Genomic DNA, 20,312 nt, shown 5'->3' with positions numbered 1-20,312 from the left:
GAGAGACGTTGTTCTTACTCTCCCCAATGAAACGTTGGGTATTTTTATTTTGGGATATATTATAAATGTTTGCTCACTGTTAATAAACTATTTAATTTCCCTTTTTTCAATGTTTTATATGTTCTAGTGCATATCTTCGCCCTCTGTATGCAAAGGACTTTGCTCTAAGTCTGAGAGGTGATATATAAATATCATTGTCTTGCTTCACATTCCACACATCATTTGCAGAATCATAATTATTACTGTCAACAAACATGCCAGTGATGTGGTGTATACAGTGCGTCATAACTGCGTTCCCATATGTGGATTTACTTATTGATTGGTCGTCTTCTCTGCAGCTTGAGATCAAGTTCAAACCTCTCATTTAAACGACTGTCACATCACCTCCTGTGTTATTGTCCCATGCAAACATGTAGCCTATAAACAATGGGAAACAACGTGTTTATAGGCTTTTGTCAAAATATAAAAGTCCACTGCAGGAAACACCAACAAAACTGTATCCGTGTTAAAAACAGGGTCTAATAAAAATAACACCTTTAAGTGTAAAACAACCAACAGGACTGTGTGTTTTAATGCCACCGATCACTGATTTATGATGCAAACGCCTGCTTGTGATTGCAGCTGAAGCGTGACCCTATTTTTCCGCCGCACGTGTTTCATCTTGTTAAAACGTTTATTTCCCAAACACTTGCATTTTGTCAAATGATGTAAAAAGATAAATCAAGACCGCCTCAATCAGGACAGGTTTAATAACAGCAGCAATTGAGGCCAAATGTTTTATAATTAACAGTTGTATCAGCACCCTATAAAACCATGACCCCTATAAATCCCATTTTAGAGACCAATCAATCCTCCTCTTGGACTACAGGGCCTATTGATCCCCTCGCTGCTAAACGCTTTCTCCGTATCCCTTTTTGTTTCCAGTGAAAAGAGCATTTCGATTACACTTTTTATTGGAGGAAGGATTCCGCCGAGAGGAAAGCGATGGCTCGAAAATTAAACGGTGACATTTTAATTACAGGACATTGATAAAGGGATCTGGGTAATGGCTGTGTACAAGCCGGCCACTCATTGTCCCGCCTGATGTGCTAATCAAGTCGGACTGCCGAGGAGAGAAAAAAAAAAAAAAAGGTCATCGGCCGATACAAAGCAGAGACGCGGCTCGGTGGGAATTTGGGAATATGAAGGTGCCGGAGTGCCAGAAATGAAGACGCATCTCCAAACAAAGCGCGGTCAATATCCCGGAGAGAGGCCCGCCAGATGAGATCATGGAGCAGCCACGTTTTCATTCCAGACATATTATCACTATAGGTCACGTGAAGCACAGCCATAGATCATCCGATGCCACAATTTACATGCAACAGAAATCATTTGTGGCGGGCAGAGCTGTCACAACACGGACTGATCACCATCAATGTGCAGGTTAGCGCAATCAATCGGATCGGCAGGTTAACGGTCAAGTTATCATGTTAGCTTTGTGAAGTAATACGAGACGCCAGAATCTTACTCAATGCCTTTGCAAGGATTTGTATTTGTTTTACAAAACACTGAGGCAAAGGCATGGCCCAGCCAAGCCTCCACCTGCAGACACTAATGTGTGATTTGTGGTCTAACTGAGCCTTTTCCCTTTCTGTCAGGTTTACACATATAGTGAATCCCTCAACTTGACTCTTTCATACAGTAGAAAAAGAAAAAACTAACTGAATATATTGTATTCCATTTGTGTTGCCTAAAAAAAAGATGCTCACTATAGAAAAAGAGGTTGATTATATTTGCTAGAAAGTAACCACATCCACTCCTATCTTCCCCCAAATACATCTTAAAATACCACATGTTCTGTGTAGTGTTATTCTTCCTCCAGTTCCTACTGCAGGTAAAGAAATCTCTAATCCCTAATGCTACTCCACTGTAAGAGATGGGGGTCAACGTTTAGCTGAAGATAATATGAGACTTCAGCAGTCTGAGTTAGCATCTTCCAAAGTCACAGTCTGTTTGGTACAAGTTTAGCTTATGTAGTCACGGTCGTGTCTACATAATAACCCACAAATTGGGAATACTCGCAAAAACTCCTGCAGTTGGGTTCATCAACAAAGCCCGGGACCCCCACTGGCTCCGACTCTTACATCCCCAGGGCAATTTCTTACTGTTACACACCCTTGCACATCCTTTCTATATTAAAATACACTTCCCACTTTTATATATACTTGTTTTAACATACTGTTATTTGATTGTTTATTTACCATATTTTATTGTACATTTTAAGATTTTTCTATTTTTAAATTATTTCTCGATTATTGTAGTGTTCATTGTTTATTGTTATGCACCATTCACCAAGTCAGATTCTTTGTATGTGTAATGTACTTTAATATATACTTTAATAATAATAATAATAAATGGTTCTGATTCTGAATCCAGAGACTGATGCTAACCGTAACCATTTGAGGTCACGGCACACCTTAACCTTCACGTGACAGCAAAGGAATCACCTAGACACTACGAGCTGAAGTGGCAGGCCTTTATGATTCATCCGCTGAGGACCGTGAATATCTGAACAAAATGTCCTGGCCATCCATCCAACAGTTGTTGAGAGATTTCAATTGGACGAACTAAAAGACTGACTTTGACGGTGCACTCAAGCTGTTCTTAAATTCATCATTTAACAGGTGGGATACTCACTGGTTTGGGATCTGCTCTACGTGGCAGTGAGCTGTCAGAGCTGTGACGAAGTCCGCTCCTCGATTCAAAATGATCTGCTGACAAACAAGTGCCACAACTTGGAGATTAAAAACTATTTTTTGGAAACGAGAAGGCTTGTAGCCATGTTAGCTGCGTGGATCTAGTGAAGGCAATGTCAGCCTGTCTGGTCCAGACTGAAACATCTCAACTATTGGATGGATTGGCACTAACCTTTGTGTAGACATTCACGGTCCCCAGATGACGTATATCCTAAAACCTTAATTTTGTTGTCTGCTGACCGCTCCTCTAGCGCCACAATGAGGTTCACATTAGAGGCCTCGAGTGAAATGTCTCAACAACTATTGGATGTCTCGCCATGACATTTGGTACAGACATTCATGTCCGGCTCAAGATGAATTGTAATTAATCAATCAGGTTAAAATTTCAGTTCGTCCAGTCCTTTGTTTTATGACCTGCATAACATTTAGATATAACATTCAACTCAGCTGTACTTCAATCAATGCTATTTCTATCAAACGTTAGCATGCTAACATGCTAAAGTAAACATTATACCTGCTAGACACCTCCATGTTAACTTAGCATGTTATCATAGTAGCAGTGCCTAACTTAAGCTTTTCATTAGATTACCAGAAGTGTTTTGCTGCCATTTGGATCAGCATTGCTCCGTCCTCTGTAAAGCAATAAAGCTATTTCAAAGTTTTATGTTGCTAAAGAACTGATTGAACCTCTTTACAAAGTGTGTCACTGACATATACGGCAAACAGGAGCTGTGGTTTTGCTCATGAAAATGCAAAAAGGAACAGGTTTGTCGTTAACGGTACTGGTAATAGCAGTTTATTAACAACAATGCAGTGAGACTTCTTCTCTGTTTAAGAAAGATACAAAAATGTTCTCTCTTCGACAGACCATCATAAGGAGCTTTACTATGCTATCACATTTCTAAAGAGCCTCTCATTGGCGGCATGCATCAGCCGTTAGGTCGATACTTTAGGCCAACTCTCTTATTGATCCGGCAGCAGGTGTCCAAGGTTGTTTCTCTTTTTATACAACAGTAAATGTGACAAAAGCTAAATGATTTCCTGCCTGGCTGGAGTCTCAGCGCAGGGTTTCGACAGATGCTGTACTGTGCACTATAGAGTCGACCCTGCACTTACCAACCTTTAATAAACTTTCTCAAACATGAAACACTTTTCTGGGACCTTGCAGGCAGTAAGTTCACACAGTGTAGAGGCAGTTCTCTTTCCCACTGGAGATTCTCGTCATGAAAAAAAAAAAAAGAGGAACCACAGAAATACAAGGACGAGCAGCATTCTGGCTCATAGCGGTTATTGCTGCCTTTGGTGTCCCTCAGAAGAATAATTGGGGCTTACATTGCAGTGTGAAAGGGGTCAAAGGGAAGGTAAAGTATCTGACACAGCAGGAGGATCAGCAAAGGTAACCTCAATCACAGAATCATTTTATTCTTCACCCGGCTTTCATTTAAAGATCTAATAAAGCGGGCAATGAGTTCCTGCATTATCAGTTAATACAAAAGTATGGACGAGCTTTGAAACACCAGTTGTCCTCCTGCTTTCTGAGGCCTCTTTTTGAAAAAGTTGACAATACATACAATACGACACGGCACTGATTGGCTACATGCTGCTTACTTGTGTGTCAGGGTCCCGTGGGTTGAACACAGCTGCATAATTATTAAATCCGGCTGCCTGTCAATACATGTGTTGCTGCATTCAGACAGAAACTGGTATAAATGACATCGTACAAGGTCTCTGATTGAACAATAAGGAATGACTAACAAGTAACACTGTGAAGGCCACGAGCCTCTATGGAAGCCCAGAGAGGACATGCGTTTTCAGCAGGAAAATGATTCTATGATCTTTATATTAGCTTGTTTTCTTGGGATCACAACTTTGATCAAATACATTATCTGAGAAAAATGCAGTAATTCGACACACTGTAAATTAACCATTGGTTGCGCTTCAGAGTAAAGAGATGAGCTGATTGGACATCAAAACAGGAAGTCAGAAATGTATTCAACTTCTGCAGAATATATGAACTTTTACCAAACCTTGCATTACCTGACACTAGTAGCAGCTGTTTAAAAAAAACAACAATCTTTAATAACCAAGAAAAAGGCAGATGTTAATTAAAGGTTGACTACAAATAATTAAGAAATGCAAATTGTAATTGAACTTAGAACAGCAAGGTGCTCACAGGTTTGGGTCATTCTACACCAAGACATGCAAATGTCAAACTGTTAATGAAGCGACCATCATTTTTCTTTGTAAGTCGTGTGAAGAGTTGAGGCCTGTAGGTGTCTCAAGTCTTGTTGTCATTTTAATGAAAACACCATCAAGCTGGCTGTATGCACTGCACTCAGGTGCCACTTTATTAGGTACACCGAGCCAAAACTAATAGTCCAACACAACAGTCCTGCAATACAATCTGCTGTCATGACTCATGAATCATAACTGTTTGATTTGATTTTGTTTCAAGGCTGCAGTTTGACAATCGTGTTCCACCAGCGCAACACTCAAAAAACAAACAAATTTAGTATCTTAAAAAAATACTGAATTGAATGAAGATTATTATTTTTAAATGTTTTACATACTGAAAACCTGCTTGCAATTAGAATGTAGCATGAAGTGGGAGTACAACATTTCCTTAATAATAATACAAATAAAATACAATATAAAAGCAAAACAAACGACTTCCAAAATGACCATGAAGTTAGTTAAACAACTTCATTGTTTTGTGTCAGCGTGAAATCAGCTTTACCTTCAAAACTAAAAAAACCCACAAAGAGAAACAGACAATAAACTGAATAAATGTCAAACTTACCCACATGATTATGTTTAAATACTTTTTATTCTATTTGTGCATTGCGGTTGGAATATGTGCCAACACAGATTATTACAGAAAAGGCCACAATAAGTCAGTAACATCACAGCAATAATATTTCTGCTGAGTCCAAACACTGACTTAAAAAAAAACAGGAAAAATAACAGGTCGAGCTGAAAGTAAAAAAATAATAAATATTTCCACTTCATATTTAAAAACCACAGGCATTGAGTACATTTCCAAACAATTAGAGAAGTGTTTGAGCTTTTGGGGAACAGCACATCTGTTCAGAGAAAAAAAATAAAATCTTTTTGGTTTCATTTGAGTAACAAGAATACATTTAACATTGTTCATCGGCAACCAGTGGCCACTACACACTCTTCTCGTTTCACACTTATTTATAGTTTTACCAGACTCCTCAGCATTTATAGCTTCAGTTACATTTAAGGCAAACTTAATATGAGGTGGACGTCTCACAGATGGGTTAATTTGACAGTTAGATAAATATAATTAACAATATACAGTATGTATATAAAAGGTATAATGTAAAGTTCTTCAACTTTAGATTTTCGCCAAATTATCAGTGACATTAATTTCTTTATGAAAACGAATGGCATCTTGCACAGTCCTCCCAAACAGTTACGGTAAAAGTATTTGTCTGTACATCGAAGTAAAAAGGCTGTGCCTCAATTTCAGGTTTCTGGGGCAGAAATGATGGCAGTGATAAAAACCTCCGACTGACTGATCACAAAATGTATCTGAACTGCTGTAACATAATGAACTGCTGGATATGGAAAACTTTATTTTATATGAAATTCATTGAGAAATCTTTTCTCAATGTGTTCTGGGCACTTCCAGTAGAGGGCGCTATAACACGTTTCTCTCTCATATCATTTCACGTTAAACTAGCGCCGTCATCCTGCAGACTGAATGATACCACACACCTTTCATTTTGGTATCGGAAGTCTTGTGGTTTCTGTTTGAAGTCCGATTTACCCGTCCCTATGGTGCACAAGGCTTTTGGTATTTGTAGTCCGATTAGTATCGACCAATCACATTCAAGCAGGCGTTGGTTGAATGTAGTCCATGTGAAGAGCAAAAGAGGCAGAATGCATTGGCCAGTATGCATTCTGGGAACCCACTGGCTATCGTCAGACAATGAGTTAGCTTTTTATTGGTTTAAAATTAGCATGTAAACTTGTAAAACAATCCAGCTGTACACGTCGTCTCTCAAATGCATCTCCACATCTCAAGTTTCTATTCTGACTGTAAACAATGAGCAGTGCATGGAAAAGGAAGTCTTGGTCGGGATATCCGCTGGCTACACCGGAACCCGAGACATATCGCCAAACCGATAGCTGAAGGGTTTCCAGATTGATTTCACGGTATACAAGACATTTTTAACTTAATCATTTTGTCATATTATTTTAAATGTGCACAGAGGGAAGCTGACTAAACTGTAATTTTAATGTTCCTGCCAACGTAAAATGTTTGTCCGAAAAGTAAATGTTCACTCTGGACCTTGGGACCTTGGAAACCGTCGTCTGACAAAAATACTTACTAGCTTTTACCCAAACTTTCAACTTTTTCTCACCGTTTCCCTAGTTCTGGAAAAAGCGAGTAAGTTGACCTTGAGTTAAGATGTTCTTCTGTCAAATAAGATTTTTTTGCTTTCAAGATGTTTCTGGAGCTTCCAGGACACTGTCAGAAATTAGCTAGACAGCAGGGTATATTTAATATGCATCTTTTAGAACACTACATTTTGTTTGCACACATACATGCACTAAACACAGGAATAAGTATGTAGGATGGAGCTGGGACACAGCTTGGGATTTCCCCACACAAATGTCGGGTCAGTTCAAAAGGAAAGTAAATGTTACTCAAGTGGTAAAAATGCTAAATTAATAGCTCATCTTGGAAATAAGATGCTTGATGATCAAAATGACAAAAAAAAAAAAAAACGACCAATTAGCTTGGTCATATAAAACAACAAGAAATCTTGAAGACTTACCAAATTATGAATGACACGATGGATGCTTGATTGTTCCCCAAACAACAAATGTGTTCTCAGTTTTGGATGATTTACAGTTAAAAGGCCGGTGAAAATCAACCATCCCCGTGTCTCCTCGTCGTTAAGAGGACAAAAGCACATTGAACAGTGTGCGGAATAAACTCCTCATCACATGTATAATAAACTGCTGCTTTACGCCTTTTCTTCTGCGCTGATCTACTGCAGCTACATTCGTTTCCAGCGATACACATCGTGTCCCTGTAAGCTGCGCGTACTGTGCCTTTGTAGAAGAAGAAATGGCCTTTAATTGCACTTGAGCTCTACATGTCAGCAGCTGCACACCAAAAACTTGTCAAATGAACCCATTATGTTCGTTTAAGTCATGAGTAATACATACAATTCACCATTTGGGTCGTCAGTGGTCTTTGGTGTTAAGTGCACTGCCTTTATCAACTGATCTCATTTGGCAATCAAATAAAAAAAGCATGCTTTCTGTAGCACGACATATCTTTCTTAAGTAAGGATCGACTGGTGAGCAAGTGGATAAAACAATAACTTAGAATATAAAAAAGTGTTGGTTTATGGTTTCTGTTAAGTTTCTTTTTCTTAATGAATTCTAAGAAAAACAAATATTCCCTGAATAAACAAAATGGAGAACTGCTTCGGCACAATTATCTCTCCACCTGTTCATTCAGTGGCATTCAACGTCAGGCTATAAAAGAAGAGAAGAGTTTAAAAACAGGTTTAAACGGAGAGAACCCGGCTCCTCCCGATGAGTGAGAACAATTAATTGTTTGGTCCGTACGCTTGAGAACCAAGAAAAGATGCATGTCAATATTTCATTGCACTCCAACACTTCAGAGCTGCTTCAACGTTAGCGGTACTGGCGGCTTGTTGTTCACTCAAACACTCCTTGAGGAGAGAGGCCGAGCTTTCTATCCACTTAATAACCCGACTTCACAACATTAAGGAATAAGTGGATACAAATGTTCTAGTCCAGGAATTTAAAAAACGGTGATTATTGGGGGGAAGTAAAGCGGTGTCAACCTAAGTTTGCTGAGGTAATAAACTACATCACTGGAAAAACAGGCACACACACACACACACACACACACACACACACACACGGGCAGTTACTCACAGGCAAAGACCGTAACATTCACTAGAGGGCTGTCAACAGTGAAGCACAAGACGGTTATTTGAGATACTGTCCCCAAAAACAGAGCCTTACTCTGCCAGCGTATTGCAGTATTATGCTTTTAAGTTTCCTCACTGATCCTTTTGAACATTTATCTCCACTCACCAGACCGCAATGTGCTCACGCCATTTCTATATATTCCCGAAAAACGTGAAGACGAAGCTGCAGCTGGAGACCCACGTTAGAAAGAAAGCGCAGACCTCTCCGCACTTTTTGGATGCAGAGAATAATTGCAAACTTCAAAGGACGTGAGCTCCTTGTTCTTCCGGCGCATGAGTGCTGTTAAATAAAAACAATACTCACATAAAGCTTGTAACATCTAGTGATTTTTGTCCATGTACATCGAGTCACTTGCACAGTGCATATGGACGTACTTGACCCTAAAGCCTTTGATAAGTGTTCAAAGTTTAGGATTAAATGTCCTGGTCCATCATTGGCGGACAGCAGGACGACGTCAGACGTGTCCCTGAGCATGCTGAGCTCGTCTCTCCTCCAGACAGCGACAAACCCACATCGACACCACCTCTGCGTTACCGTCGTTGAACTGTGTGATGAAGGAATGATCCTGAAAAATAAAGAAGACAGAGGTGTTAAATCGTTTGTATTTAGAAAACAGCTGACAGGGGAAGTTTGGGTTCAATTTGTCTTATTTAGAAGAAAAACATCTCCAAAACTTGTGTATTTAAAAGGTTTTATCTGCAAAACTTGAATTTGCTAAACTTACAATAATGAGCTAAATTAAAAAAAAAGTGATTTCTAAAGACAAACTTGTATGACACACTTTCAAATTGAATGTAATGGCATGAAAAGTCAATATCTGTTTAAGTGTGAGCTACATTTGGAATCTTCACCGCTTTATCTTGCCGTCAGTAAACCCCTTTCTGACAAGGAACTGTAGCTCCGTTATTCTGCGAGGTAACGTTTTAGTCAAAGGAGTCTGAAGAGAGCATAGATAACAGTGTAAGCTCCCTGTCGGTAAAGGTTGTCTGACCGCACGATAAAGCGGTGAATTGTTCTAAATATAGCGTGCTCTTGAGCTGATACTGTAAGTGGGCCTTTCTTTTTGGTGGCTAACATAAGTTTTGCTGCGGCTTTGTTCCCGTGCTGGTGCTCCCGTCCGCTGCTCTTAACTGGGGGGCGTGCAATCCGAACTGTCCCAACGTACCTCCTACGACCCCACTTCAGAACATCTGAACTGTCCCTTTAAATGCATTGACGAACCAAATATGACCTTTTACTGAAAAGACTAAATTTAACATGAATCACCTTCACTCAAGTGTTTGGATTCAATCGCACCTTGTGCTGGAAAAGTCAACTTTCTTTCGAATTCATCTATTGAAAGATCATTTCGGTTTCCATTTACAATTAAATAAACATTTAAGCATTAAGAAATATCTGATGCCACTAATCTTTATCTATGACCTTCAGAATAAATGGGACTGAAGTGGCCGTAAAAACACAGGTAATGAGCTTTCTCATAAAACACTCAAAAAAAAAAAGATATTCCAACAGCTATCAAAAGAAGTTTATACCTATTCAGCAATATAATGTTTTATTATCAAACAGATTGGAGCCACAAACATTACTACGCCTTTATGTGAAGTGTTCGGTTTAGTTCTACTTGTATAATTATTCTAAACCACGAATAGAGAAATAATAATAAAAAACAAATAAACTACACAGGTACATCATTAAACCCTCTTAAATATTCATGTCCAACAGATTTGGTTTTAAATGCTTAACGTTTAAGTGATGGCTTGTCAGGGCATTCTCAAGAAATATCTTTGCAGTTTAATGATCTCGGCGAGTCATAGCGGGGGTAAAATGAGCGTTCAACACAGCAACACAAACCATCTTTGTCCACTATTTAAAAATAAAATGCTTTTGCCTCTGACATTCTTTCATACAGTCTTAATCACAATCACTGGGTCAACAGTGCCAATAAATTAGCTCCCGAAAACCAACAAACGTGTGGCCAGTCTCTGCCCGAGTCGTAGCTCATCAACTTTGTTAAATGCCGGCAGTGTTCACTTGTTACCGCTGCAGCACCGAAAACAGAGATGTCACATGTGATATCTCAGCGACAACAGTCCCAATCACCGGCCTCATCTGGGGGACTTTGCAGACCAGAGCCTGAGGTCACAGAGGTCCCACGGGGGGTCAGAGGTGAGAGGCGAGGAGGTTGTAAATGAGACACTTCAACTGAGGCTGACCATGAATTTTATTTGTGGTGTCTAGATGTCCAATTAGATAAACAACGCTGTGGCCGGCCAGTTTAAATGAACTTGTCAACACTGATTTCCACGATATCTGTCCTTAACAACAAGAGACTGTCACTGTTAATGGGAGTTCAGCTCCAACTGAAGCCGGCCAGACACTGTGCATGTTATTTATTAATCTCGTACGTTGCGTTAACTCGCACTGCACGTTTGAATCGGCCTTTCATGCTCACACTGTACGGATCAATTGACCCCCTGCTGCTCAGACTGACGGTAGCATGGAACTCCGGGTCGGTTTTGTCCGGTGACATCTCCTATAAAGTTAATTCGACAAGACGACGACCTCCTCAACAGTGTTGAAGAAAAGGCAGAAAGGCAGCGTGACTTTGTGCCTACTATGAACAGGAAGTAAGAAGAGAAATGAGGAGCCGTAGACGTTGCGACTGGTGTCCTCCCTCAAAATGCACCACAAACTACAACCTAATCAGGCCGGAATTTGGCCCGATTCTAAAGTTGGTTGGAGGTGACCAATTTTGGGCTAAAATCAGGTTTAACCTGTACGGTGTCTGCCTAGTTTAAGACATTGACAAAGATTTACGCTCAGTTATTTGGTGCCTGCCAGGTCAATATGAGAATAATTAGAGAAATATCGGTATTTGCGTAGATAATAAGCGACAAGTAATTGCAGTATAAAATGATTAAATATCTGTTTTGAAACAGAATACAACAGATGTTTTTGGCCATCAAGTCCTGAGGAGAATATCTGTCTTTTACTACATACTCCACTTTGTTCATCAGCTGGTCGTTAACTTGGTCTGTCTGAAATGTGGTGCTGGAAGTGATTTCAACGTGAACAGTGTTGTTGTCAGCTGTTTCTTCAACGTTAAAATACCTCCCAGCAACACCCAAACTAGTGCAGACAATGTAAGATTAGCTACAAAGTAGGACACACTGGCAGTGACGGCCCACTCTCTTCCTCCTGGGATCATTCCCGTCTATTTGCGGTTACACAGGAAAATATGCTAAACGGAAGAATATGCACAGTGTATCAAAATAAAGTCACATGAAGGGTGAACACATCTGTGCGTTATTGTGGTAAATCCACTTTTTCTCACTATTGTTACTTTTGACTGTGATAATACAACCCCCACATGTTTGGTCTGGTGTAGTTTTATATTTTAGAGGAACATGTTAACACATTCCAGCGTGCTCTAATCCTGCACAAACTGTAGAGATTGTGAAGGACTGGGGGGAGCCCCATCAATCCTGTTGTCCTTCTAATGGGCAGCTGGGGTTAACACAGTCTGAGGTTAATTACTCTCATATCAGTGTGTGTGTGTGTGTCAGTATGAGACGGGTGGAGTGGACGCTCCTGGGTGCCCCTATGTGCTGAATACCCATCTCATCCATCATTCTTCCTTGCCTCTGTAGAGAGGGTGTAATACAGAAATAAAGAAGGAAGTCCTGAGTGATGTTTCTAAAATCCAGCGCTTCACCTCTGCTCCAGAAATTAACCCCGACAGGCCAGAGACAACTGCTGGAATCTGACCTGGAAGAAGGTGCGTGGCTCATCATACCACCCACACACACACACACCCACACACACACACACATGCAAAGACGCTAAGGAAACAACATTAACTCAAGCAAAACATGCACTGTGAAATGTTTTGTCTGAAGCTGAAAAATGTCCAAACAGTGCTCAGAAATATGGAACTCTAAGCTAATCTACAATTCAAACTGCATTCATTCATGTGATACGATCGAAAGCTCCGGAACAGCTATTAAATGGACTTTGTCGAGCCGTTGTTTCGTCAGAGTTAAACTTAATTGTCCTTATTTAGTTACAACCTAAATTAAAAATAGCAGCAGATTAAACTCCCTGCATTAATGAGGCAGCGGGCACACTCAGACTTTATGTACCATACATGGCTGTAGTTGTCCACAGTTGGCAAATCTCATCTGCTGCAAATGTCAAGCATGTTTGAGGGACTGGACATTTAGGACATTTAGGATCACTGATCTCTACAGAGCAGGAGGCAACAAGAGATTCCAACATGTGTATTCTGCATACACATCTGGAACAAAACAGGAACTATTCTCATCACACCTTTTTTGGCTGAGTGGCCATATACTGCCAAGCAATGTGTGCTTGTTATTCTTTTGTTGCAGGTTGCATGTCTATGAGCTGTGACCAGTCCAAGCAAGCAGTGATGTTCCTTTTTCATATCGTCTATTCTTAAGAGTTTAATAGTTTTAGAGCCCTGAATACGCAAGAAAAACGCTGACATTTAGAGTAGATTTAGATAAAGCCCAAGAAGAGGAACATAATTTAGCGTAGCAGAAATGTTTCTTCTTTTCCCCTGATTTGTTTATGAGGTTTATCTTACGACCCCACCACCCAACACAAAAGACCCCCGGGTTGGGCATTCAGACTGTTTCCTGCAGACTCACAATTATATCAGACATAATCTGCCTCAAGAGTCTTGTTTGATGCAGACACAAACAGGTACACACACACACACACACACACACACACACACACACACACACACACACGCACACGCACACACACACACACACACGATAATTAAAATACCTGCAACTCAAATGAAGTATGGCCCATGTAAGGAGAGAGTTATAAATACAGAGTGGATTACTACTCGTTAGGTCACTGGAGGTGTTTTGACTTTCTGCTGTCGAGGTGCGTGGACAGAGGTGAGATGGGGGGGGAAGGACTCATTTAAAAGTTACATTAATCACCGTCTGGCCACATCAAAATGGGATAATCACCTGCAACTGCTCAAATAGAAATGGCCTAAACCCAGGGGAAATTCTACCTCACTCTTTAATTGTTTGAAGCCTTTGACGGGTCTGTTTAATCTAAGATTAATTTATGCGATTTTAAATAACTCTATGTATGATTAATACGCTCAAAAGAAATTAAAAGGAGTTTGAGGCAATTATAACAAGAGACTGGTCATCACCTCATTAGAATAGTGTTTGTCAGTGTGTGTGTGTGTGTGTGTGTGTGTGTGAGAGACAGGGAGAAGGGTGATAGAATAACTAGGTCTTTACAGATTTGCATGCTAATCACTCGCTCCCTCTGGAAACTGGCTGGCATTGGTTGGTGTGTGTATGAATGAACAGTGTGTGTGTGTGTGTGCACTTTGGTCAATCAGAGTGCAGAGGAAATGAAGGGACTTTTCTCTTAGGAGAGTTACAATGCTCTAAACTTAATGGTCCAAGCAACTAATGCTACTTTCAAATTTATCTGCTGCTTTCAAAACTGTTTGCACAGTGAGGCAGCACTTTCTCCTGATAGCCACCTGTCAATGAGCCGCAAAACTAAATGTTAGCCACTGAAATGGAAAGAAGTAGAAAAAAAACAGGTTGTAAAACAAGAGAGCCAAGAGGAGTACGAGGAGAATCCTTCTCACGGCCCAGTTTAGTCCCCAACCAAGTGTACAAAAGATGTCCAGCGCAGCAGGATACATACCTCTGGTAGTCCAGACCAACAGAGGTAGTGAGCAGTGACCAGGAGTGTAACATATGGAGAAATGGTGAGAAATTAAATACTGTCTTAACCTTACTGACATTTTTGGTGTCACTGAACCTTATAAGATACAAAATAATTATGGTCTAACTATTATTTCAATGATTAACTGACCATTTATCTAAAAAAAAAAGACAAAGTCGTTTCAGCTACAATATTCACTACAGTCTAATTTCCTTTTACACCTGAACAAAAAGAATCCTTCATTTGGCCAATTCACGAATGTTGATTTGGACATATAAGGAATATTTCCTGTGCCAAAAGTGACTTTTTTATTGTACAAGAAGTGTAATTTTGAATACAGCTCTCATTCAAAATGACGTGACTGAACAGTTGTGCAGCAGCACCACACTGCAGTTCCTGTATGTGTGAATGGGGTTTATGTCAATGAAGACCCATGGGTGCAATGTGAAAACATTTGTCAGTGAAGGTGCTGACAGGAGAGTTTAGGGAGGACGAGAGTGATTTGGCACAAGTCTGAAAAGAGACAAGAGATGATACATAAGCATGCATGTGGAAATCCTTTTCGCACATGTAGCGATGTAAACACCTATTCCTCAGACGTTAAAGCTGCGATAACTAGAACTCATGCAAGACTTCACCCCCATAAAGCCTTACCAAAAACAACCCACACATACAGTAGATGATGAAATGTCTAATACAGTCTGCATCTGTACAAACAGTCAATAAAATGCTTTTTTCTGCTCAGAAATGTAGCAAAACAACGCAATATCTTCAAAAACGTTCTTTAACAGAACCATGAAAACCAAGACAAGCTCGATCACAGTTGACAGAAGGCTTGATTCTTAATACTGCTAAATTATTGATCCAAAATTAATACTCAGAGCGTCACATTGTGTGGATGTCCGGTAAATATCAAGCACCATGTGTGTTGCCTTGTGGCCTCCAGTGCACCGCATGCCTCATCTCATAGATGCTCGTCTCAATAATGGGTTGTCAGTCACTCAGTCAGTCAGGGACGGTAGGATGTCTCTGCTTTTATAAAACAACATCTTAAACTACAGTTTATAAAAGACAATAGTATCATTGTGGTAAGTTGACACATCCGTGTGGTCTGACATGATGAATAAATGGAAAATAAATGGAATTATTAAATGAGGGGGCAGTTTATGACCGTTATAGTACGGATTCATATTAACTAGTCAGGGCGTGTTTGTTAAGAACAAACATGTTTTTGTTACTGGCGCTGGAAGTGGACAAAACTTGATGCTACTCAACTTCTATCTGTGTGTTTGTGTGTGTGTGTGTGTGTGTGAGAGAGAGTCGAAACTAGATTTAGGGACAGTCAGACACAGGAGGGACTTCCTTTGTGGAAAACCGTGGGGCTCATCTGGTGTCTCCGGGGTTGAAAGGGGGCTACGAAATGTGTGCGTGTGTGTATGTGTGCCTATGAATAGAAAAGCAGAATAGGAGGGCTGCATTGACAAGGGTGCTAAAAGGCTGTGTGAAGGCTGCTGGCTGGGGAACGAGGGATGATGCGAGGGGGGCTGATGAAATGTCCATCACATCACAATCAAAGAACACAAGGGTGTGGGATCATCACTTTTGTTTTCCTTTTCTCTCATACGCACACATTCAAACACGCAAAAACAAGCACATAGATACACCAAATACTGTCACAACAAAAACTATATTTTCTGTCCTTCTTGCGCTAAAGCTAATTAAATGCGTCAATAGGCGCTGCACACAGACCAGGCCTCACGTTGAAGGAGACGGGGGAGGAGAAAGACGGCCTGTGTAGAACCAAAAGCAAGAAACCCCAGACAGGATGGGTCATCACCAAATACTCTGAAGCCAACGTCCTGGGAGCGCGCCAATGGAAAGTCTCCTCAACCGACCAACGTCATTAGCTTATGATGACAGGATAAGGTGTCCACAATGAAAGATGCATTAGTATAAGGGGAGGAAAACACCCTCACTTTCCTCTCTGATGGCTCATCATGGGGTTCTTTACTAATGGAAGGAAAAGAAGAAAGATCTCTTACTGATACCAGTGAGGTATTGATGAGCTTGATACAGCCAGCCAGAGCTCAGTTAGATATTTATTCTTCATTAATTAACGTCCACCAAAGGGACAAACAGATTATGAGTCATGGTGTAAATCTTCAGCAAGCCACTGATTAAGTGCTGATCGAAACTGGGATGGTTTTCAATTGATCGCCACGACCGGCCGATCACTGTCAGATTTCTCTCATATGCACGCACAATGCACAATTTTACTTAAAACTACGCCCGAGTCTGAAATTCGCTGGATTTTAGACGACTAACTGCTTTTTTAAGTGTTATTTTTGAGCAACAATAATACAAAAAAATCAGATTTTACTAATTGGTATAAATTAACAAATGTTTTCTCTAGCACCTGAACATTTTTCTAATAATCGTCTTCTTCGCCTCACAAAACACACCATCCTACTGCCCCCACCACACATGCAGCTGGGCCTGTGTTTGCATAGGTTTTCACATTGTTGGAGAAGAACATGACATCATCTATGTCAGAGACAACTACGTCATTCTTCATGGTAGCAAAGTGCAACCCGTGTCTTTTTGAATTGAAGTTAAAAACCTCCTGCTGTAGTGCACCATATAGTCATTACATGAGGGACACACAACTCCGTCATCGCCTCTTCTCATTAACTTATTGTTAACGGATAATTCTCTTTGTATTCTCCCTGTTCTCTCTCCCTCTATTCATGATGATCGGAACATACTGTAGCATTGACTCCAGACAAATGTTTTGTCAGGTAAAGTGATGAAGTTGAACTGATTAGGATGAAATATTAATAGTATGCACATGGCATCCAGTGCAAGTAGTTGTAGCACACTGTGTCAAGCTTCAGGGACAGAACCCATCAAGAGCTTGCATGCAATCAAACAGCAGCCCTTTAAAGAACGTCTAATAGGATAGAATCCAAGTGAAAATAATGACGTCAATAAAAGCTATACCAGTGATTAGAGAAACCACACGCTGAAACCTGATGAGCAAACTAGAGCTACTAGGTGAGTTTGTATGGTCATAAAACAACATTATTTGCTCAGTACATACACTATTGTGTGATGTTCCCACATTACCTTCAAGGAGGAATGAGTTGCAGCGATAAGAAAAACTGAGAGCACTACGGCACTTTCAGCAAAGCAGAGGGAGAGGAGAGAAGGAGAGCTGTGGCTAGCTGCATTAACATACAGATAGAATAGGTAAAGAGTTTTAATGTACTCAGGAGGCTGGGGGAATGGGGAGGTAGAGCGAGAGGCGGGGAGGAATAAGGGGAAGAGGAGGAGGAGAGAGAAAGACAATCAGCAGGCTGGTGCCACAAAGGCAGGCATCCGTGACCTTATATCTCAGTTCAGAGGAAGAAAATGAAAGGCCTACAGGAGGACGAGAATATAGGTAAAGGAAAGACGAGAGGGGTGGAGAGAAAGAGGGAGTAGAAAATAGAGAGAAAGAGGGAGAACTGTGGACATTTTAAACAGAGCACAGGGAGCACCGTGAATTTGAAGGAAGTGGGGCAGAGGAGGAGGAAAGAGAGAAAAAGGAAACATTGACAGGAGTGATGGAAAAGCCACCATAAAGGGAGGAGAATCAGTGTGTGGTTGGTCCAGAGTCCTGGATCCGTTGAGGATAAATCACATATTCATCGGTGGAGGACTAATATCGTCTGAGAAATATTGGTATCCGATATTCGGTGTGACCCATGTGCATTATTTTGTGTTGGAATGAAGCTTTGGTTGTGAAACCAGGTAATGAAGGACACAAGAAACCACGACGAGACACTTCAGTCTCTCTTCAAATAATCATTTTTGCTCAACACAAACAATGGAAGTTGTGTCCAAATTAAGGTGAACAGTTACAAAAACAAAATTGAGCAGCAGAACACAATCGCAAGCCTAACTTCCCCAAAAGTAACAGTGCATGGTCTCTCCTTCAAGAGAGCCACTTCTGTGTGTCTAGACAACATTTCCCTTTACTCCTCCTTTCTGGTGTGAGACTGCGAACACACAATCTGTTAGCAGCTCTGCATTTACACCCTCCAGCCCTCCGCCCCTCCTCTCTCTGTGGACCGAACTGTCGCTGTCCTTGGTCCTAACACAGAAACCGCAGCGTGTTGCAACTCTTAAAAGGCAGTTTGTGCAAACTGCTGTGGTCTTGTGTGCTAATGCTAGAACAGAGAAAATCACCCAATATTGGGAAGGAAGGCATGTGGTGTGGCTTGTGTACCACTCATTGACAGGAAGAGCTGGAAGTAAGTGGAGTCTTCTCCCATATCTAGAAAACTCTACTGTTCAAATAATCGTTGGCTTTGGTATTTGAATATTAATACATTTGACAACTTACAGCTGTCTTATTCTCAGACAGGAAGTCTTAGCCAAGTGAAAATCAACAGTAACTGACTATTTTATTTTAAAGCACACAAACATACTTGTATGTACTATATTAAGCCAGTTAGAGATGGTACAACAGGCTCATGTTTTTACACTATGTTTTTACTTTTTTAAATACCTCTCTATGTTTTTTGTGGAAACCCTATCCACACTGTCCTGATGTGATAAAGATGATTTAATATTCAGACCAGAAAGAATTGTCCCCGAGCGTGCTTCATCTGTTGCTCAGTATTGTATTTGGGTCAAAGAGAACAATGGAGCCGGGCTGTTATTCAAACGCAACATGTTGTGCTGAGGCGTCACTATGAAGACCATTTGTACAGTGAGTTTGATATGCTGTAACGTAGTCCCCTTTATCTGCATTCTTCACTCTCACACTCATGAACTACAAAATCCTCTGGATTTCAATCTGTAAATAAAAGCTGATTCATCTACATACAATATTCAGAATATTTAAATGTTACTTAATTTGTGTTGTAATCCGTTGGTGTTAAATTATTAAAAATCCTTGTGCTGCTACCGTATAAGCTCTGAGGAAACGGATGGATGGATTTTTGAACTATGTGAGTTATTTCCTATTCCGATTAGAAATGTTATTATTTCAGTGAGGACATACTGGATAAGCTACACACTGACTGAGGCTATTTAATGTAACCTGAATGTTGTGCCGGCTATCAAATGTATGTAAATGACCAAAAGGAAAAGGTGGTGTTTATTAAACCGGAAAACTGACCAAGTGATTTTCATGAATAAAAGAAAATCTTGCCTCTACATGTCTCTAATTTTGCAGATTCGACACGAGGTCACTTTGGTGACAGTAACATTTTAGGAATTTGATAATTAATGATGTTCAGTCCTGTTAAGATGTTAAAATGACGAGGTCGACATGGGCACACTTTAACGTTACAAGCACAAAGACAGGCAGACACACACTAAAATAATTTGACTGGCTCTTGTACAGGAGCTAGGCCTGATTCATTCAGGGTGAAACCAATGCAGTGAATTGAACTAATTATTGCTGAAGTAGGTCTCAGTCCTACCTCAAGGTTTCTCATTGCCCCCTCGCTGACATCTTTCATTGGTAGGCAAAAGTTCATTACTGTTGTTTCCACACAGCAATCACAACTTTGAGGGTCCTTGACCTAAAACACCTCAATCACTGCGAAAAATACAATTGTATATTCCCAAAGCGGCACACATAATAGAATTATGTTTAATTGAATTTTCATCGGAATGCATGAATATAACCCCCGTCTTTACACAGTTATTCAAAACTTATATTTCGTGGTCCTTGGAACTATTTGATGAAAGTCTTGTTTTAACTTACCATAAGGTTATTAGGGGCAGGCCTTTCTTTGGGTTGCCGCCGCATACTGAAAAAGAGAGACACAAGCA

At 40.4% G+C, this 20,312-nt stretch overlaps 1 protein-coding gene across 1 annotated transcript in view; it reads right to left on the bottom strand.

The window, feature by feature from the left end:
• Positions 1-5,406: 5,406 nt before the first annotated feature.
• The window catches only part of map2k5 (mitogen-activated protein kinase kinase 5), a 52,409-nt gene continuing 37,503 nt past the window's right edge, over positions 5,407-20,312 (bottom strand). Inside the window, exons 21-22 of the mRNA XM_079165310.1 lie at positions 20,245-20,290; positions 5,407-9,309 (exon numbers count right to left, since the gene is read on the bottom strand). Coding sequence (XP_079021436.1) covers positions 9,199-9,309; positions 20,245-20,290 — 157 coding nt within the window. The 3' untranslated portion in view covers positions 5,407-9,198. The remainder of the gene's footprint in view (positions 9,310-20,244; positions 20,291-20,312) is intronic.

The sequence above is a fragment of the Pholis gunnellus genome (assembly GCF_910591455.1).
Source record: "Pholis gunnellus genome assembly, chromosome: 1".
In the NCBI taxonomy this organism is placed as follows: Eukaryota; Metazoa; Chordata; class Actinopteri; order Perciformes; family Pholidae; genus Pholis; species Pholis gunnellus.
The sequence above is the reverse complement of the archived record's forward strand: the minus strand, read 5'-3'. Positions and strand labels throughout refer to the sequence as shown.